This window comes from Hylobates moloch, unplaced genomic scaffold, assembly GCF_009828535.3.
Source record: "Hylobates moloch isolate HMO894 unplaced genomic scaffold, HMol_V3 SCAFFOLD_5, whole genome shotgun sequence".
NCBI lineage: Eukaryota > Metazoa > Chordata > Mammalia > Primates > Hylobatidae > Hylobates > Hylobates moloch.
The window spans coordinates 93,946,165-93,969,265 of NW_026652280.1; the positions used below are offsets into that span (position 1 = coordinate 93,946,165).

General features: G+C 36.3%; 1 protein-coding gene across 3 annotated transcripts in view; it reads right to left on the minus strand.

Moving 5' to 3' along the window:
* Nucleotides 1-3,195: 3,195 nt before the first annotated feature.
* Nucleotides 3,196-23,101, minus strand: part of APPL1 (adaptor protein, phosphotyrosine interacting with PH domain and leucine zipper 1) — a 44,846-nt gene continuing 24,940 nt past the window's right edge. For all 3 annotated transcript variants that reach the window (XM_032153948.2, XM_032153949.2, XM_058439111.1), the window contains 10 exons: nt 22,043-22,099; nt 18,887-18,981; nt 18,508-18,690; nt 16,858-16,910; nt 15,946-16,120; nt 15,812-15,848; nt 15,192-15,338; nt 8,823-8,873; nt 8,128-8,217; nt 3,196-7,070 (listed from right to left, as the gene is read on the minus strand). In XM_032153948.2, coding sequence (XP_032009839.1) covers nt 6,924-7,070; nt 8,128-8,217; nt 8,823-8,873; nt 15,192-15,338; nt 15,812-15,848; nt 15,946-16,120; nt 16,858-16,910; nt 18,508-18,690; nt 18,887-18,981; nt 22,043-22,099 — 1,035 coding nt within the window. In that variant the 3' untranslated portion in view covers nt 3,196-6,923. The remainder of the gene's footprint in view (nt 7,071-8,127; nt 8,218-8,822; nt 8,874-15,191; nt 15,339-15,811; nt 15,849-15,945; nt 16,121-16,857; nt 16,911-18,507; nt 18,691-18,886; nt 18,982-22,042; nt 22,100-23,101) is intronic.

The following is a 23,101-nucleotide window of genomic DNA, read 5'->3' on the forward strand; positions in this document are numbered from 1 at the left end:
AAGACCCCATCTCTAAAAGAAAAAAAAAATTTTTTTAAGTAGCTTTGAACATAGCCTCTCAACATATAAATGACTAGCATTCTCAAGGCAGTTAAAAAAAAATAAAACCCAAATAGTAAAAATTTCAATTAACTGAAATACACCAGTTTTAATTAAGTGTATAAATCCAATGTCTATGTGCTCAAAATAATAGATGCCACTTCTGACAAGTCAAGACAACTCACTGCAGTATCTTTTTTATGGAGAAGTATATATATAATACAGGAGTCTCCCTTATCTTCAGAGGATACGTTCCAAGACCCTCAGTGGATGCCTGAAACCGGGGTTAGTACAGAACCCTATACATACTGTATTTTTTCCTACACAGTTATGTATCATACAATGTTTCAGTCATCATTGGACTACATATGTAATGGTGGTCCCATAAGATTATAGTGCTTATTTTTACTGTACCTTTTCCATGTTTAAATATATATTTACTATATGTTATAATTGCCTATTCAGTACAGTAACATGCTGTACAGGCTTGTAGCCCGGGAGCAATAGGCTATATAACACATGGCCTAGTGTGTAGTATACCATCCCATCTAGGTTTGTATAAGTGATTCTATGTTTGCACAATGACAAAATCACCTAACAACACATCTCTCAGTAGGTATCCACATCTTTAAGCCAGTTGTTAAGCAACATATAACTGTACACGCATGCCCTACAGTGTGGATACACTGGACAGAGGGATGATTCAGGTCCCAGGTGGGACAAGGCAGGATGATGAGAAACTTCATCATGTTACTCAGAATGGTGTGCAATTTAAAACTCATAAACTATTTATTTCTGAGATTTTCATTTTAATACTTTTTTTTTTTTTTTTTTTTTTTTTTTTTTTTTTTTTTTTGTGAGACGGAGTCTCGCTCTGTCACCCAGGCTGGAGTGCAGTGGCGCAATCTCGGCTCACTGCAAGCTCCGCCTCCCGGGTTCACGCCATTCTCCTGCCTCAGCCTCTCCGAGTAGCTGGGACTACAGGCGCCCGCCACCACGCCCGGCTAATTTTTTGTATTTTTAGTAGAGACGGGGTTTCACCGTGGTCTCGATCTCCTGACCTTGTGATCCGCCCGCCTCGGCCTCCCAAAGTGCTGGGATTACAAGCGTGAGCCACCGCGCCCGGCCTAATACTTTTTTTTTTTTTGAGATGGAGTCTTGTCCTGTCACCCAGGCTGGACTGCAGTGGCATGATCTCAGCTCACTGCAACCTCTGCCTCCCGGGTTCAAGCGATTCTTGTGCCTCAGCCTCCCAAGTAGCTGGGATTACAGGTGTACACCACCATGCCCGGCTGATTTTTGTATTTTTAGTAGAAATGGGGTTTCACCATGTTGGCCAGGCTGGTCTTGAACTCCTGACCTCAAGTGATCCGCCCGCCTTGGCCTCCCAAAGTGCTGGGATTACAGGCATGAGCCACCGCGCCCGGCCTCCTTTTAATAGTTTTGGGCCGCAGGTAACTGAAACCACACAAAGGGAAACCATGGATAAGGGGCCTACTGTACATTTCAGTGATTGGACTGAATATATACTGACCCCAGTACATGACTCAGAAGTTTGCTGTTCTTGTGGAAAAGTCCCAATACCAGCTTCGTGTCTATTACTGTTTCTTTGTAGAGTCAAGTACAGAGGTAGGGTAATTCAGTTAATTGAAATAGAATGAAATTCAATTGAAATTTCATTATTAATGAGAAATGCGTGTCCCTTCTTTCCACAAAACCCTGGCTATGGCTGACCATTTACTGGTTAATGTGATCACTGGAATTGGAATTACAAGTGTTTTCAAATGAATGATGGCTTATGGTTTCTGTATTGAACCTAGCCTGATAATGGACATGAAGAGGCTCACTGATGGCAGTTACATTAAATTTTTATTTCTATATATTTCACACTGCATGTAAGTATAGGTTCCTTTTTCTTAGATGGAGTCTTGCCCTGTCACCCAGGCTGGAGTGCAGTGGTGCATTCTCAGCTCACTGCAACCTCTGCCTCCTGGGTTCCAGAGATTCTCATGTCTCAGCCTCCCGAGTAGCTGGCATCACAAGAGTGTGCCACCACACCCAGCTAATTTTTGTATTTTTAGTAGAGATGAGATGGAGTTTCACCATGTTGGTCAGGCTGTCTCGAACTCCTGACCTTAAGTATCTGCCCGCCTTGACCTCCCAAAGTGCTGGGATTACAGGCATGAGCCACTGTGCCAGGCCCGTATGTAAGTATACATTTTTACGTGTGGAAAGTGAGGAAAGAAACTGAAAAAGACATTCATTCAACCATACTTGTGTCACATTTAGAAGCCATATCAACAGGGAAAACAGGTAGAATGATATCATCCATTTTCACTACAGCCCAGTCAGCTATGGCCTTGATGTTTACACGTTTAGTCTTGGTACTTTTTAAAAGAATTAGATAGTCCATTTTAGGGAAACTGAAGCTATATGATTTTTTTTCTAGTGTAGGGATTAATGGCTATATAGACTATTTCAGTAAGCACAGACTTTAAATTATTTTTATAGTTTTTTTACATTAAAAAAATTTATATAGCTGACATAAATAGTTTTTATTTTTTTAAATCAAACTGATAAGTGAGTGGTAGATTATGTCTTTCAATATAGAAATATATTTAGGCTATACATGCACTTATATCAGATAAATTATATAATTCTAAAGTTAATTTCATCTATTCCCTGTACCTTCTAAAAGTGTATATACTTTTCTATAAAATCCAAAACAAAACACTAAATCACAGAAGAAAGTAACTAATTGACATAAGAAACTATAAAGAGCGCATGGGATGAATATGCATTAGTACTGAAATTACAGATCCAAGGTATACTGTGGTATGCACAATAACCTGCCCCTGTAAATTAGAGGAATTTCTGTACGTAGGACCAAACAGTAGCAAGTATACGTCAATTAATGAAGTCTTTTTCCTTTGCTAAAAGAAAAAAGTCACCAGTGATCAATTAGTTTGCTTCTATAACAAACTTTTCCCAATAAAGTGACTTTTTTTTTTCATTTTAGCTGCTGTGTAATTGTAGTTGGGCTAGCTATATAATTTATAATGTCATAACAGATTAAGAAGTCCATTGTTTTACAAACATCTGAAATTACTTTGAGAAATAAAGTTCAGAGTATCAAATATTTCATAAAAAACACTGTACAAAAATCATGGACTTTATTATACATTAAAAAAATCTTCTAACAACTTTTTTCCTGAAGCCTTGTCAGTAAATACCTATTGTGACAAAATGAAAAAATAAGTTCTCCACCCCACATGTATACCAATACCATGATCACATAAAGTTGAGTTCTTCAAATCCAATTCTAAAGTGAAACATTGCATGATTTTAAATTGTACACTGCATGATTAATAGTATCAATGAAATAAGAATTAGCCAATTCACTTACATTACAAAATCACCAAATATACAAAGCAATTTTGCATATTAGTTACAACTTAATCCCCAGTCTCATATTAACTGAAGTAAATTTCATGAGTGAAGCCACAGAGATTGGTTAAAAAGTGTAATATGGTTCCAGTTTCAAATCTTTATGTGTTACTAATTAATGTAGAAAGACAAAATCTCATGGGAGAAGAGTAAATCAAACTTGCTAAAAATAAAGGGTTGCTTTCTACAACTGGTGTGTTTAAATATTTAAAATACAATCTGAATGCTAAGAGGTCGTTTCAGAACCAACATTAATAATTTCATTTTAGGGCCAGGCACGGTGGCTCACGCCTGTAATCCCAGCACTTTGGGAGCCCGAGGCAGGCAGATCACGAGGTCAGGAGATGGAGAACATCCTGACTAACATGGTGAAAACCCGTCTCTACTAAAAATACAAAAAATTAGCCGGGTGCAATGGTGGGCGCCTGTAGTCCCAGCTACTCGGGAGGCTGAGGCAGGAGAATGGCACGAACCCGGGAGGTGGAGCTTGCAGTGACCCGAGATCGCGCCACTGCACTCCAGCCTGGGCAACAGAGCAAGACTGTCTCAAAAAAAATTTTTTTTTCATTTTATTCAGTTGGCAGGTTTTACAATATACTAGCTCTTAGGATCTTTCAGCATTAATAGGATTCAAATTTTAAACAATATGGTTCCTAGATATAATGCAAAATTAACTCAGATGCCTTTAGCATATACAATTTTATCTTCCCTAGGATGCACATCCTACTGACCTTTTCCCAAGTATAGCGGAAACACATTTACCACCCCTAGATTGTAGAGCCTGAGGATTCTTTTGAAATTAAACAAACAATAATCATTGCAGATGTGGCAAAAACTAGACTAGCTTTAGGGACTCTGTTCAAGGTAATAGCTTTAGTCCCTTGTTAGCAAGTTTTCAAAATTTTTAAAGGTAGAAGGAATAACTGGTTTCCTATCTACTGACTTCATTGCCATAGTTACAAACATACATACTGTTCATATAGGTAACAATGCATTGTAGAAGTAGGCAGGCTTAATTTCTTTTCTTTTTAAAAAGCAGTTTTGTTGATTTCTAACACCATTAAGTGTAAGTCTGAATGTGAGAAAAGATATCCCAAAATCTAATCCAATTACCCTCAAAGCATCTCAAGAGCTAGAAGAGATTTCAAAGGAGGGTAACAATCAGCTTTACCACTAGGCAGAAACTTATGGGCAGCCTTTAAATAACAAAAAGAGCTTATTAAAACGGATACTTAAATCTCTGAAGTAATGGAATAGTTCATATAGTTCAATAGTAATGGAACAAAAGCTGAATCATCTAAAATTGTTAGACCCACTCATAACTTCTATTTAGCACTGGAATGCACTTTGATCTGACCTATGGAGATGGGTTTATTATTGTAGAAATTCCTGTGAACATGACTTAAAACGAACTACAGGTCTGTCCAGCATCCCTAAGTCTGCCAGTGCCCTTAACTCTGGCCTACACTATGACCCAGGGTGCACTTGCTACCATGCAAAGCACCAGCTTAGTAAAGCTGCCTCCTAATGATGAACACCTTCCTTGTAGAGTAACAGATTTCATCTGAACTAAGTGAGGTGACAATTTGTAGTATAAACAAAAGACTTAATAGAACAGAAAGCTCCAGTCTCCAAAAGGTCTTAAAAACAGGACTTGCCATGACTACTTACTTAAGTGCTGGCAACAGAATAAATTCCAACTTCAACAAAACAAAAGAATTGATACACTATTGTGAAAGCATTCCCTTTGGTAAGCACAAAATAAACTTTTTATCAAAAGGTATTTCATAAATTTCTACTTTACTGTATGTTTTGGTAACATAAAGCATCAGTAAATAAACATTACACCCATTTGGCACATGGATGGAAGGAATATCATGATCCTATATATCATTATCCTATTCCTACAGAAAACAATGTACATATACAGTGTGAAACAGCCGAGTTATATTTTGAGACCTAAAACAGATGCCATTTCTAATGCAGAACTAAGAAGAAAAAACTGTATATCAAAGAAAAAAAAAGGCTTTTTCCCTTGTAAAATTATTAAAGTCTTAGTGGCTAACCTCTTGAAAAATTTGTAAATGTGTGACTATGTAAAGTATTTTACCCACTATATTAACTTTGTATATATATATACTTTTTCATGTGAAACACATGAAAACATAATTTCTATTAGTGTTAAAAGAGATTACAGAAAAAAAATTAAGGTTTAACACAGACAACAGGCAGTAGAGAAATGTTATTTTAACCTTGGCACCAGGTTAAATCCTTCCTTGGTCAACTTCTCCTATACTCTACTAGGCATTCAATTCATTTTCAATCTTTCATAAAATTGGACCTTTTACTCATTTGAAAACTAGACATATTTACAATAATTAGTGCAAATTATTCTAATACATTAGTTATTTGCCTTTGTGGATATAAAGTGGTGATTCAGTACTTTATCAAAACATGGCATTATGAAAATATTGGGAATATCAGTCTGAAATTTAAAAGATTACATTTTCTAAACTAAACTCTGGGAATTTTTACTTTAAGCATGAAACATAATTGTTATAGAACTTCTTTTGAAATGTCACTTGACTTTCAATAAAAACTATTTCACACAATGCAGAAAATACAATGTATCATTCCATAGCAATATCTTTACTTGTCAATCCTAATCTAAAATGTATTGAACAAAAATCTTTTAATAAATTCCAATATCTTATTTTTAACCACTACTGCTCTGCAGCAGTAATTGAAGTCCCAACCTGAGAACTAAGAACGTGATAATAAAATGCCAAGGGCTCTATCAATCTTGAACTAAAGACACTTAAGCTTCTTTCCTATTGGTATCAAGTGCAGTACATTAGAGAAATGTGAGCAATCCCAGAAAGTGCCCTGAGATCAACAGTACCACCTGCCACAATTTGAAACCTTAAGTGTAAAATCTCTGTTCTAATTACTTTATAAAAGTTCTATTGCACATTTAATATTGTTAAAATATTTGCAAACTTGTAGAATTCTCTGTATAAAGGGCTTTAAACTTACTCAGCTAAATGCTTCCTCATTGCCAGCAAAATGTTCCTAATGAAAGAAAAGCATATCCATGAATGTCTAAGCCTGAAGAATAAATGATTTCTTACGGACATAGCCAATTACAATGCAAGAATTAAAAGTTCACAATTTGAAGGAAAAAATTATTGAGCAAATGTAATTCCTCAGCAATCTACTTCAGGGAGATGAGCAGGTTTCCTTTAGATGTTAATACATAGTACATTATGTTTAAGGGGGAAAAAAGATCAGTCTTTTTTTTTAAATGTAGCTACAACAAATAAGCAAATATAAAGCTTAGTCTCCTCCTTGATATTTCAGCATAGTTGTTACCTTGTGCCATTTCACCATAGAAACTGTCAAATTCCAAGGGGGAAATATCTACCAAAAGTATAAGTTTATGCTTCTGACTCTCTCTTCTTTCCTCCTTCTCCCAAATCACTCTCTTCTGACTGGCTACTGCTAAGGACAACAAACTGCCCCTCGCTACTGGCTTGGTTTGGTCTACTGGAAGCAGCTATCAACCGACTTTGTTCTTCCAAGTCCTAGTGGAAAAGACAAAAAGGAAACTAAGTTACTTGTCTGCAGTCAAATGGCAAATCATGCAATTAAGATACATTCTTGAGAGCCACTTCAATTCTTCTGTCATAAATATGTACGCATACTTCTGACAACTTGATAAAAAGAAAAGCTACACCCAAACAATACAACACCAAAATGAATTTTGGCACCATCCTATAAAAGCCAGCATTCAAACTAAAATCTAATATTTTCTCTTTCTTTTTTTACGACCAACAACCAAATAAAGCCCATCATCATCTCTCACTATACACTACAGTAAAACTCTCGAAAAGGATCACCCCACACTCCTTTCCCTTCCCCTCTCCAGCCCTTTTCTCCATCCCTGTCCAATTCATCTTGCTAAATCAGGTGTCACCTTCCCTCAGCCTCGCCTATCAAGAAAGCCTCACTTCAGTGTCATCTTTGCCACTTCCCTCTTCTTTGTCCAGACAGCCAGCCCACAGCCCATGCTTACTGATCTGTTCTAAGCATCCCAGCTGTCTCCGCTTTTCTATTCCTACTGTCAATCTGCAACCCATAACATGTTCTTACAATCTCATGGATCATTTAATGCATTCTTCAAGTTTTGCTCTGAAATTTATCTCTTAAAATTATCCTGTTGGATGGACAATGATTTGACACTCCTGGCAATATTAAAAATATACATTTCATTATATATTTCATATAACATATATATATTTCTTTATTTCCCCGCCCCAATAGAAGCCAAAATGGCTTTCAGCAATGGCAGTTAAGTCTACACAGCCTCTCAACTGCTTTGACAGAGACAACCTCCTCTGAAATATTAAAGTTCTGATATATTTTTGAAACAGTCATATTACATGTCAACATAACTATAATGTAAACATCATATCAAAAAACAGATGTGACCCTTTTCTGCTATGGTATGAATCATCTGTTTATGAAGTGGCTGAACAAGCAGAAACAGCCCTTCATTTGGAAATTCAAATCTGAAAGTCATAATGCTGAATTAAGTCTTCACAAACAACACATAAAGATCCAGACATTAGGACTGTATACCTTTTCAATCTGTTTTTGTTTATTGAGTTCTTTCTGTTGCTTCTCTTTTACTCTCTCTATTTCTTTTTGCTTTTCTGATGCCCTACGATCCTAAAGAACAGATGAATAAAACTAATGAATTAAATATGAAATAACTTTAAATTTCAGACATTTCAGTTAATATCACGTGTAACCTTCCAATATTCTTTTGCATTTATACATAAGAAAGCACATCAACAGTTTATATTCAATGGTAAACAATTATCCAAATTCTAAATGCTATGTTGGTAATAGTATCACTGTTAACCTTGCTTAGCAAAATCATTTTATTTACTTGCTACTATGAAAGAGCTAATATACTATTTAGTTAACATTCTTGGAAAATCAAGCATCTTGGATTCCTTTTTTGTTTTTTTGAGATAGAGTCTCACTCTGCTGCCCAGGCTGGAGTGCAGTGGTGTGATCTCGGCTCATTGCAACCTCCGCCTCCCGGATTCAAGTCATTCTCTTGCCTCAGACCTCCTCAGTAGCTGGGATTACAGGTGCACGACACCACGCCCAACTAATTTTTGTATTTTTAGTAGAAACGGGGTTTCACCATGTTGGCCAGGCTAGTCTCGAACTCCTGACCTCAAGTGATCTGCCCGCCTCGGTCTCCCAATGTGCTGCAATTACAGGCGTGAACTACTGTGCCCAGCCACATCTTGGATTCTTACCAGTTCAGCATGCAAAGCTATCTGTTTTGCCAGTCCAACAGAATCACATATCTAAAAAGAGAAAAAGTATGAAAAACTCAGGCAGTTCTCACAACAAAGCAAATATGTCAAGTATCCAAATAACTGATGGAACTAGTTTTATAACTAATCCTAATACATTGCTTCAAGCAAAAGCATATTTAAGAATGCTCAAGCCCCCAAACCAAGGCTTTGTATGTTTTCCTTGAAGTCTATGGGATTCCACTGCTGACTCTCACCTTCATATACCCCACTTCTTGTTATGTCAAATTCATTACCGTCATAGTAAGGCCTACGAGGAAGAAGCACGCAGCTGCTAATGCTATTCTAAGTTGAAGATATCTGAAAATGGCTGGTTTTGGGACTATATTCCCTTCCCAACATAAATGAGAGGCTAAAAGATTGCACCAGCTATCAGTGGCAGGGAAAACATGGGTCTGTAGAGTCAGAAGGCCCAACTCATCAGCTTGGCTCTATTCAGAGATGCTTTGCTCAAGCAGCTCAGTCAGCCTAGGCAAAATTTGGGAGTTTTTTCCAAAAATCTTAGCATCATATAAGAATTTTATTTACACAAAACACTACAAAACACTGATGAAAGAGACTGAAGACACAAACAAAAAAACATCCCATGCTCATGGATCAGAATAGTAGAGTTAAAATAACCATATTGCCCAAAGCAATCTATAGGTTCAATGCAAGTAGCCAAAGCAATCTTAAACAAAAAGAACAAAGCTGGAGGCATCACATTACCTAACTTCAAAATATATTACAAGGCTATAGTAAGCAAAACAGCAGGGGATTGTTATAAAAATAAGACACATGGCCAATGGAACAGAATAGAGAACCCAGGAACGAAGCCACTTGTTTACAGCCAACTGATCTTTAACAAAGCTGACAAAGAACTTTCACTGGGGAAGGGATATCCTCTTCAATAAATGGTTCTGGCAAGATTGGAAAGCCACATGTAGAAGAATGAAACCAGACCCCTCCCTCTCACCATACACAGAAATCAACTCAAAATACATTAAAGACTTAAACATAAGACCCAAAACTATAAAAATACTACAAGAAATTATAAAGATCAGAGCAGAAATAAATGAATCTGACATGAAGAAAACAATACAAAAGATCAACATAACAAAAAGTTGGTTTTTTTGAAAAGATAAAACTGACATTTAGCCAGACTAAGAAAAAGAAGACTCAAATAAATAAAATTGGAGATTAAAAAAGGAGACATTACAATTGATACTGCATAAATTCAAAGGATCATTGGTGGCTACTATGAGCAACTACATGATAGTAAATTGGAAAATCAAGAAGAAATGGATAAATTCCTAGACAAATACAACCTACCAAGATTGAACCACGAAGAAATCCAAAACCTGAACAGTCTAATAACAAGTAACAAGATCCAAACTATAATAAAAAGTCTCCTGGTAAAGAAAAGCCCAGGACCTGATGGCTTTCCTGCTGAATTCTACCAAACATTTAAAGAAGAACTAATACCAATCTTACCCAAAATGTTCCAAAAAATAGAGGAGAAGGGAATACTTCCAAACTCATTCTACGAGGCCAGTATTACCTGATACCAAAACCAGACAAAGACATATCAAAAAAAGAAAACTACAGGCCAATATAGCTCATGAATATTGATGCAAAAATCCTCAACAAAATACTAGCAAACCGAATTCAACAACACATTAAAAAGATCATTTATCATGACCAAGTGGGATTCATCCCAGGGATGCAAAGATAGTTCAACATATGCAAATCAATCAATATGCTACATCACATCAACAGAATAAAGGACAAAAACTATTTAATCACTTCAATTACTGCTGTATGAATTGCAGTAATTCACTTCATATACTGCATATATGACAGACTCACAGCTAGTATCATACTGAATGCAGAAAAACTAAAAGCCTTTCCACCTTATAGATGGAAGATGAGTAATCAGATAAGAGAGGAAAAAAGGCATCCAAATTGGAAAGGAAGAAGTCAAACTATCCTTGTCTGCAGATGATATGATCTTATATTTAGAAAAACCTAGACTCCACCAAAAAACTATTAGAACTGATGAATTCAGTAAAGTTTCAGGATACAAAATCTACAACAATTAGTAGCATTTCTATATGCCAACAGTGAACAATCTGAAAAAGAAATAAAGTAATCTCACTTACAATAGCCACAGATAAAATTAAATACCTAGGAGTTAACCAAAGAAGTGAAAGATCTCTATAATGAAAACTACAGGCTGGGAACAGTGGCTCAGGCCTGTAATCTCAGCACTTTGGGAGGCCTCAGGTGGATCACTTGAGGCCAGGAGTTTGAGACCAGCCTGGCCAATATGGTGAAACCCCATCTCTACTAAAAATACAAAAATTAGCCAGGCGTGGTGGCACACACCTGTAATCCCAGCTACTTGGGAGGCTGAGGCATGAGAATCGCTTGAACCTGGGAGGCAGATGTTGCAGTGAGCTGAGATTATGCAACTGCACTCCAGCCTGGGCAATAGAATGAGACTCTGTCTCAAAAAAAAAAAAAAAAAAACTATAAAACACTGATGAAAGAAATTGAAGAGGACACCAAAAATGGAAACATATTCCATGTTCATGGATTGGAAGAATCAATATTGTTAAAATGTCCATACTACCCAAAGCAATCTATAGATTCAATGCAATCCCTATCAAAAAACCAATGACATTCTTCACAGAAATAGAAACAACAATCTGAAAATGTATATGGAATTATAAAAGATTCAGAATAGCCAAAGCTATTCTGAGCAAAAATAACAAACTTAGAGAAATCACATTACCTGACTTCAAATTACAATGCTACAGAGCTATAGTAACCAAAACAGCATGGTACTGGCAAAAAAAAAAAAAAGACACATAGACCGATGCAACAGAATAGAGAATCCAGAAACAAATCCACACAACTACAGTGAACTCATTTTTGACAAAGGCGCCAAGAATATACATTGGGGAAAAGACAGTCCCTTCAATAAATGGTGCCGGGAAAACTGGATATCCATATGCAGAAGAATAAAACTAGACCCCTATCTCTCACCATATACAAAAATCTAATCAAAATGGATTAAAGCCTTAAATCTAAGACCTCAAACTATGAAACTACTACAAGAAAATATTGGGGAAACTCTCCAGGACATCAGTCTGGGCAAAAATTTCTTGAGTAATACCCCATAAGCACAGGCAACTAAAGCAAAAATGGACAAATGGGATTTCATCAAGTTAAAAAGCTTCTGCACTGCAAAGGAAACAATCAACAAAGTGAAGAAACAAGCCACAGAATGGGAGAAAATATTTGTAAGCTACTCATCTGACAAGGGATTAATAACCAGAATATACAAAGAGCTCAAACAACTCTATAGGAAAAACCTTAATCTGATTTAAAACTGGGCAAAATATTTGAATAGACATTTTTCAAAAGAAGACATACAAATGGCAAACAGGCATATGAAAAGGTCCTCAACATCACTGATCATCAGAGAAATGCAAATCAAAACTACAATGTATCATCTCACCCCAGTTAAAATGGCTTATAGCAAAAAGGCAATAACAAATGCTGGGAAGCATGTGGAGAAAAGGGAACCCTTGTACACTGTTGGTGGGAATGTAAATTAGCATAACCACTATGGAGAAAAGTCTGGAGGTTCCTCAAAAAATTAAAAATAGAGCTACCATATGATCCAGCAATCCCATTGCTGGGTATATACCTGAGAAAAGGAAATCAGTATATTGAAGAGACATTTTCACTCCCATGTTTGTTGCAGCTCTGTTCACAGTAGCCACAATTTGGAAGCCACCTAAGTGTCCATCAACAGATGAATGAAGAAAATGTACACATACACAATGGAGTACTATTCAGCCAGAAAAAAAGAATGAGATTCTGTCATTTGAACAGATGATACATGGATAAAGAAAATGGGTACTTACATACAATGGAGTACTATTCAGCCATAAAAAAGAATGAGATTCTGTCATTTGCAATAAGATATATGGAACATGGAAGTCATTTTGTTAAGCAAAATAAGCCAGGCACAGAAAGACAAATATTGCATGTTTTCACTTATTTGTGGGATCTAAAAATCAAAACAATTGAACTCATGGAGCCAGAGAGTAGAAGGGTGGTTACCAGAGGCTGAGACGGGTAGTGTGGGGATGGGGGATGGGAGGATGGTTAATGATTAAAAAAAAAAAAAAAAAGAATGAATAAGACCTGGTATTTGATAGAACAGGGGGACTATGGTCAATAATAATTATACATTTAAAAATAACTAAAAGAGTATAATTGGATTGTTTCTAATACAAAGGATAAATGCTTAAGGGAAGGAATACTCCATTTTCCATGATGTGGTTATTATGCATTGCATGAGTGTAGCAAAATATTTCATGTACTGCATAAATATATACACTGGCTGGGCAAGGTGGCTCACACCTGTAATCCCAGCACTTTGGGAGGCCGAGGCAGGCAAATCATCTGAGGTCGGGAGTTTGAGACCAGCCTGACCAACATGGAGAAACCCTGTCTCTACTAAAAATACAAAATTAGCTGGGCGTGGTGGTACATGCCTATAGACCCAGTTACTCAGGAGGCTGAGGCAGGAGAATCGCTTGAACCCAAGGGGGCGGAGGTTGCAATGAGCCGAGATCGCACCATTGCACTTCAGCCCAGGCGACAGAGCAAGACTCCATCTAAAAAAAAAAAAAAAAAAAAAAAAAAAAAAAAAGGTTATTTTCCATAGGAAAAAAAAATACTAGAAGAAAATGAAGGGAAAACTCTCCTGCACATTGGTCTCAGCAAAGATTTTATGCCTAAGACCTCAAAAGTATAGGCAATAAAAATAAACAAATGGGACTTAAACTAAAAAGTGTCTGCATAGCCAAAGAAATAACAGAGTAAACAGACAACCTGTTGAATGGGAGAAATTATTTGCAAACTGTTCATCCAACTGGGGACTAATATCCAGAATATACAACGAACTCAATAGGGAAAAAATCAATCCCACTTAAAAGTATGCAGAGGATATGAATATACATTTCTTAAAGGACACAAAAACAGCCAACAGGTATATGAAAACATGCTCGACATCACTAATCATTAGAGAAATGCAAATCAAAATGACAATGAGCCATTCTTACCCTAGTCAGAATGGCTATCACTAAAAAGACAAAAAATAACAGACGTTGGGGAAATGCAGAAAAAAGGGGAACTCACACTGTTGGTGGGAACATAAACTAGTACAACCACTATGGAAAACAGTATGGAGATCTCTCAAAAACTGAAAATAGGCTAGGTGCGGTGGCTCACGCCTGTAATCCCAGCACTTTGGGAGGCTGAGGCGGGCAGATCACGAGGTCAGGAGATCGAGACTATCCTGGCTAACATGGTGAAACCCCATCTCTACTAAAAATACAAAAAATTAGCCAGGCATGGTGGCGGGCATCTGTAATCCCAGCTACTTGGGAGGCTGAGGCAGGAGAATGGTGTGAACCCAGGAGGCAGAGGTTGCAGTGAGCCAAGATCGTACCACTGCACTCCAGCCTGGGAGACAGAGTGAAACTCCGTCTCAAAAACAACAACAACAACATCAAAAACTAAAAATAGAACTACCATTCTATCCAACAATCCCACTACTGGGTATCTACCCAAAATTAAAGAAATCTGTATCAAAAGGATACCTGCACTCACATGTTTACTGTAGCACTATTCACAAGAGCAAAGATATTAAATCAATCTAAATGTTCATTAACAGATAAATAAAGAAAATGTGGTACATACACACAATGGAGTACTATTCAGCCATAAAAAGAATGAAATCATATCATTTGCAACAACATGGATGGAACTAGAGGTCACTATCTTACGTGAAATAAGCCAGGCACAAAAAGACAAATATCACATGTTCTCACTTGTATGTGGGAGCCAAAAAATTGATCATGTGGGGGCAGAGAGTGGAATGATAGATAACAGAGACTGGGAAGGCTGAGTGATGAGGAAAGGGGGAGGATGAAAAAAAGTGGATTAAAGGGTACAACCATAAATTACAATAGAAAGAATATATTTAATATCTGACAGCAGAGTAGGGTGACTATATTTCACAAAAATGTATTGTACTTGGGTGATGGACACCCTGAATACCCTGACTTGCTTACTGTACATTCTATACATGTAACAAAATTCACATGTTCCTCATAAATTTGTATAAATTGTAAAGAATTCAATCAGTAATTACAAGTAATTTAGTAAGAATTTAATAATTATTAAATCTTAGTAAGAATCACTTAGTAAGTGGTTATGACAGAGATATTCTGAAAAGCCATGTACCTTTTCCCCCTCATTGTTTGACTCGAATATATAGCAGACTGATGACAGATTACTTTCACTTCTCCCGCTTGATGTCCGAAGAACAAATCCAAAAAGGCGCTTATTTTCCTGGTGTGTAGCATACAAAACTACACAAGGTAATGGAAACTGTCACAGAAAACATCAGAAGCAAACATGAGATCTTACAAGTCATTACAGCAGCACTTGTGATGAACTCATATGCTAAGTTCTAAAAATATAAGTATTTTAATATATTAAAGCCAATTATTTTAACAGACTTGTAATGCAGAAACAAGTAATGTCATATTTGGTTTGAATTAACAAGCAGAAAAAGAGGTTGTTGAATATTACATTTGTTTTATTAGTCATTAACACATTTTACAAAGTCAAAAAGAACTGTGTTAAAAAAATTACAAAAAGAATTATGTTAATTCTTTTAAGTTACATAAAATGTTCAATGATAACTTTTTGGAGATGGCCATAGACTTAACTACAACAGCCAAAGACCAATCATAGCTGATACTATCACACTTGAATATACAGGATCAGGATTATTAAGTTGTAAGATGTGTATACATACAAAGTGACCTAAAACAAAGCTTAAATCATGTGGAACTCACCGTGAGCCTTGTAACTTGTGTCTGTGGATCAATTAACCTAAAATAATAATTTAAAAATTGGAAAACAAATTTTAATTAGGCTGAAATCATGTAAATGTTTTTTCTACAGTTTTTTAAGGGAGGGTTTTACTTACTTTAAACAGTCACAAGTGACTAATAAATGCGATTCTGTCATACGAAAGATGTTATGGATGGCCCGGGCAGCTAAGATTTGGCGCATGGTTTCATAAACAACATCTGGATGGTCATCTGATTTCACCTCCATTGAACCAAGGAATCGGACAATAAATAACTGATGAAGAATAGAATCTATAACAGAACAAGGTGTATTACATATTTTTAAACGCCATATTACTTTTCCAAAAGAATAAAATACACTGCCTCCTTTTAGATTTTCCAGTGAAAAATTCAACAACCTAAGGGAGACATTTCAAAATAACTCCTAACTACAGTATTCCAAGTTATAGGAAAATTAGGGTTTCAAATTCAAATAGCTAAAAGTAATGCTTCAACAACTGGCGGTTCTGAGGCCAGGCGTGGTGGTTCACACCTGTAATACTAGCACTTTGGGAGGCTGAGGCAGGAGGATCCCTCGAGCCCAGGATTTCGAGACCAGCCTAGGCAACATAGGGAGCCCTGTCTCTTAACACACACACACACACACACACACACAAACACACAATTGGTGGTTCTTACAGCATTTCTATAAGTTTAGAATTCAAATAAATAGTGGCGGAGAAACAAAATTTATGCTCCAGTACCAGAAGTGAAACATCAGCTGTCAGGAAAAGCTTGAAAGGTATCTTAGGCACTGAGAATTTGACTGTAAGGTCAAAAGTATGACAGTCTATCATTTTGTATGAATCACAACATCTTAAGTCAGATTAAGTTCTGTTGCTTCAAGTGTACTATAAGTAAGTAGAGGAAATTCTGAAGTAAAGATAACATTAAAACTGAGCTTAGTAGCAGAGCAAATACAAACAATAAATTATTCAGTTTGCTGAGAAGCAGTTCTAAAATATATGAATGCTGCACATCTGTCTTACCTTCAGTTTCAGATTTTGTACTTCCTCCAGATTCTCCAAATGGATTTGTACGCCTAAAAAGTTTAGAAGAAAATATGAACACACGGTCAGTTACCATGAGCCACATAGAAGAAATCTAATCATTAAAACCACAGTTAACATTTTAAAAAGAAAGCTCTAAAATGTCCCATCCTATTAAGAAACACTATTGATCACTAAATTACTATGAGGAAGGCCTCTGCCCTCACACACTAACTGATCAATGTTGATGCAGTTTAGAAGACACAGATGAATTGGAAGTTTAGACATGCACAACAAAAAATCAACATAATAAACCATGTTGCAAAAGTTCTTGAATTTAAATAAGCTAGCACAGAGGAACACTGATTTAACTGCAATCTTAGCAGCTTAAGAAAAATGCCAAGAATGTCCTGGAATTGTAAAAACTTCTTTTTAGGTTCTGTAAGTACATGTTACAAGTTAGCTATAATCTAGTTTTAAACCTGTATTTCTTAAAGCATAAGTAACAATGCAAAAAGAAAAGTGAACTGGAGATGGAAGCTACCTTCCTCCTTAGTGTGCATGGCTTGTGGCACACCACAGTGAAGGAAGAAAAGTACAGCTCAAAGGAGGTTTTGGAGGGCTGGGCATTGTGGCTCACACCTGTAATCTCAGCACTTTGGGAGGCCGAGGCAGGAGGACTGCTTGACCCTGGGAGTTTGAGATCGCTAGGGCAACACAGGAAGAACCCGTCTCTACCAAAGAAATTTAAAAATTAGCTGGGTGTGGTGGCACACACCTGTGATCCCAGGTACTCAGGAGGGTGAGGCAGGTGGATCCCTTGAGCCCAGAAGGTCAAAGCTGCAGTGAGCTATAATCATGCCGCTGCACACCAGCCTGGGCAACAGAGTGAGACCCCGTCTCAAAATAAAACAAAGTAGGTTTTGGAAGCAGAGAGCTAAGTGGTTCTAAAAAAACACTGACATTAAGATAACAGGAAATTAATCTCTTTAGTATGTGTCCTATTACATCAAATGCTAAGTGTATTTCTGTGATCAAATGTAAATGACTTTTTCTGGGTCATAGCCATGTATATCCAAATTAATATATTATCAATTTATTAGGCGTCCACTCTACTTAATAAATGATTTGCCTTAAGTCATGTTTCCTTCAACCACAGCCAAGGAAAAACTTTAACTGCTTTGGTGAGAATATTCATTATATAACTAAAAGATGACTCATTCATAATTCATAATAGTGATAATGTTTTAGTAACTTCCTGAAGATTTCTTATTCTGGTATAAGATAATATTTTCTAATAAACCTGTATCACATGTATTACCCTCAAGAATTTTTTAAAAATTGTCATGACCTAAAGACAGAGCTATCAACTTTCTTCTGCAATTTTAGGAGCAAGTATCCAAGAAGAAGACCTAATAAGCAATACAGAATTAAATATTTTGAAACTAAATTATCTTAACTCCTTAACTGAGGCAGGAGACATAGAGAAAAAAACCTGCATGGTTCTTCCCTAACAATGTTACATAATTAAACAAAGAAAGTACAACACAGCTGATGTACATGATAAATAAGAGATGACTCTGAAATGCAGACAGGGAATTATAAGCCTTACAGACGACAGCACAATGTACCTGTGATGCTATCACCCACCTGCCTCCCTGGCCAAAGGCTTTTGCCTGGCCAGGCTGATCTTCACACACAGGAGAAATTATGTCAAACTGTATTGGGGTGTCTGGGGCAACAAGAGAATCTAGAGAGAGGGCAGCCAAATTTGTAGACTCAGATCCTAAGGATCCTGAACTGCTGGTTCGAGCTGTCGGTGGCCGAGATTGTCTAAGCATAAAACAAGAAGGCATTGCATTTAATTTTCCCTTTTGGATATTAAAGATTTAACAAACTATGAAAAAAGAAAACACAGTATTATAAGTCAATGAGAAGTCTTATGTTTCAGTACAAACATAATCCCAGATCACAGATACTTTAAATAGCCCATATCCTCCTTTAAATAACTCAAAGCGTGGTAACTTACCCTGCTGCTGGCCGCAGGCTCTCGTGCCTCTGCTGGAAAGATGGGGAAGGAGTGACAGCTTCCAGAGCTGACTGATTTACTCGTGCAGCAGTTTCCTATTTTAATTTTTTTAAAAAAGGACTAATATTAGTAAAGTAAGCAAACCAAAAGTTTGAATGTAACTCTGAATTGTTAGAATGCTTCTGAGTTACACTTAAAATATAAATTAAAGCTACTAAAGTAGTACTATATTCCCTTGTCTTAATATTAGGGTACATAACTGATTTCCTCTTACTTCCTATAATCTAGCAAAAAAAATCTGATTTTCTACTTATACATAATTATTAGATACTGCTTTTTCTTTAATTTTTAAAAATTCCCTGCAAGTGTTGCACACTTTAAAGTTTTAAAGAAAATATTGTTTTCTTTACATTTTTAACTACCAGATATTTTTTATTAAAGTTTGTATTGCTAGCACCCAGCCCAGTGCCTGGCACAATAGACAATCAATACATTTGTTGAATAAAGAAATTTAGAAGGAATAGGAAATATTCACAAAATATGAGTATTTTATAACTATGCTGGTAAAGTTTTCACAATTTTCCAGAATATATTTATGCTCAGAAATATCTATGTTTATTAATTTATAAAGCTGTCATATTTTCAGACCAAAAAATTGAAAATAAGAAAGTTTTCCATAAGAAATACTTTAGACTTACTGTTTTATTTAAAATACTGGCTAAATAAAAATGGTATTTAAATTAGAGATCTGTTTTAATCATGTACATATCGTTAACATTTCTGTATACTTAAAAATGGTTAACATGATAAATTTGCAGATTTTTTCACAATTTTTTAAATGGTCTTTTTTTGGGAGATACGTTCTCTGTTGCCCAGGCTGGCGTGCAATGGCATGATTATGGCTCACTGCATCCTTAATCTCCTAGGCTCAAGCAACCCTCCCCCCTCAGCCTCCTGAGTAGCTGGGACTACAGGCACTATTCCATAAAAATGGTCTTTAAATTAGAAAAAATAATCACATAACAATTTTGCATTTCTGTGTCTTATGGTTAGCAAAATCACCAATACAATGCTACAAACTGATCAAAATTCCTATTCTCACTAATACAGATAAAATAATTCTGGATAACCTAGGAAATATTAACTAAAAATTAGAGTTCTGATAATTGGTAGTAAAAGACTGTAAGTATTACAAACTATTCAAATCCAAACACTGTATTCCCTAAATGATAAAATAAATTATTTAATTTGTATTTTAATGGTATTTTTTGTTGCTCCCAAATAACCTTACAAAAAGGAAAAGCTAGATTGGCAGGAGATCAAATTACTAAAAGCAAAAGGCTTCTCTATAGTTAACACTGATTTTCCGTAATTAAACTCCTAATGTATTTTATTAGACATAATTGTAATATGTTACAATGTAAATATAATAACATTAAAAAACGAACAAATTACTAGTATTTTTGGAGGTCATGAGATTTTGTTTCTATGGTTCAAAACTTCCTCCCATCTAATCCACCATTACATCAACAGCAGATTACAATTTAGAAGAGTGAGAGCCTCCCAAAGAAATTGGCCCTCCCAGCCTCAGCTGAAATCATCAGCCAGGAGTTGCCTGGACTCTCGTAGCACAGACAGGCCCACCAAGAGTGGCAGAGGTCAGACAGCTCCTGTCCTAGAGTCAAGTCCTTTTCCAACTATACTGCAGTACCTACTTGACTCCTTCCAGAATTTTCTGTACCCCTGGGTTCTACCTGTATGTTTGGACTGCACCTGTGGCTGTGTCTACACTTCAGGATTCATCTGGTTTGATATTCTTGCTACACAAAATATAATTTGCAAAACTGAGAATTCACGCTGTATCACCCCAGACGTACTGAATCATATTATGCATTTTAACAAGACCCCTAAGTGACTTGTATGCACATTTCAGTTTGGTATTGTCTATCAAGAATCTTTAACTTGGCTGGGCGTGGTGGCTCACGCCTGTAATCCCAGCACTTTGGGAGGCCGAGGCAGGTGGATCACCTGAAGTTGGAAGTTCAAGACCAGCCTGGCCAACATGGCAAAACCCTGTCTCTATTAAAAATACAAAAATTGGCTGGGCATGGTGGTGCAGGCCTGTAGTCCCAGCTACTCAAAAGGCTGAGGCAGGAGAATCGCCTGAACCCGGGAGGCAGAGGCTGCAGTGGGCTGAGATAGCACCACTGCACTCCAGTCTGGGCAACACTGCAAGACTCTGTCTCAAAAAAAAAAAAAAAAGAATCTTTACACTACTGGTTTCATAAATCTGCCATTTCTGCATTTGTACTCTTTTTTTCTCTTATCTGCACTGTGTCTTCTTTTCCTCAAAACACAAACAAATCCTACCCAACTCAGGTTTCCACCATCTCCACAGAGCTTTCTCTAAAGTCCACACTAATCTTAATATTCTCAAAACCTAAGCCTTTAGTCATCACCATATGCTTTCAATTACATCCTGTTTTATCTGAAATGTTACTTAAAGTTTTAGTTTTGTCTCTCCATACAGATAGGCTCCTAGAGGGCAGAGGCCATGGCTCAATTTTCTTCTGTATTTCTTTTCTTCATGGTGCTCAACACAGAGTTAAATAGTCAACACCCAATAAATATTTGTTGGTTGACTTAGTTGAGTATCTTTTGAAATGATTTATTGTTCTAGGAAGACCACTCATTACATTCATGGCACATTAAAGCTACTCATTCAGGCCAGGCACAGTGGCTCACGCCTGTAATCCCAGCACTTTGAGAGGCCGAGATGGCCAGATCACCTGAGGACAGGAGTTCGAGACCAGCCTGGCCAACATGGCCAAATCCTGTCTCTACTAAAAATACAAAAATTAGCTGGGTGTCGTGGCACACGCCTGTAATCTCAGCTACTGGAGAGGCTGAGGCAAGAGAATCGCTTGAACCTGGGAGGTGGAGGTTGTAGTGAACAAAGATCAGGCCACAGCACTCCGGCCTGGGCAATGGGGCGAGACTCTGTCTCAAAAAAAAAAAAAAAAAAAAAAAAAGCTACTCATTCAAGTTCAAATTAAAAAATTACAGAACTTAAGAAATTATGAATTAATAAAAACATGTAAGCCACAAAATTACTCAATTTTGCTAGATCTGGGTAACATAAAATAAAAATATTACCTCTGGATTTTCACTTAAGTATATTTGTTTAGATATGTTGTTTATTGTACAGATCCACTGCAAGAGGAAAAAACAGAAAAATATAATTAATAATTTTTTTCTACAAAGCTTCTCTTGTAAAGGCAAATGTTCAATACTCAACTGCAACAGATGTTTCATTAGAAGTAATACATTTATCTTCCTTATAAGAAAACATTTCATAAGGAGGGTGCATTTATATAAATACATATAAAAGAACATTCAACATTTTTATTATTTAAATATATGAAAACATTTATTAGATTTATATAAGAATCTCAAGTTTAATTCACATAAGGAAATAAAAAATATAGCAATCATGTTAAATTATACTTAATAATCTATATTTATCTTTTTATATCACTTCCCCTCCTAATCTCCACCAAACAAGACAGTGTGAACTCAGGTATCATAATTAACACAAATGCAAAAAAATTTAAAAGATAAATATATTCTTGGTGAATATATTTTACATGCCTCCCTTCTGTCAAGTTTATAAACAATTAGCATAGAAAACAATCTCTGCTCTACATCTTCTGCTTCACTCTCGAGGATTCAAGTGCCCGATGAGCCTCACTAATCTAAACAAATATTTTGTTTGGTAAACTATGCAAAGAACAGAGACATTTGTCTGTGTTCCTCAGAGACTAAAAACAAGTTTTAATATTAGTCTTTTCCATAAGAAGTAAATAAAGGTAGATCTCTATAGCATTTCCAACTTTTATCTTTTACCAACACAATTATAATGCCAAATTAAAAGGCTAAAAATCAAGCTAAGATACATTTTCATGAAAGAATGTTTCTCAAGATAAAGGTTTGAGGCATCAATTATTGCTAATACCTTACATTCCATATCTGATATACTAGGAGTAAAAATGGAGCCAAAAATAAAAGGCTCATGAGGAAGAACAAAGACTCCCAAATTTTTGTTTTTCTATCTTTCATTTCTCCAAGGTTTTCAGCTTTAGTTGCTTCCTGCCATGTCACATCTGCTGCCACTATGTTCTTAGTGCAGCAAATAGTGTCTCAAAGGATTGGTGA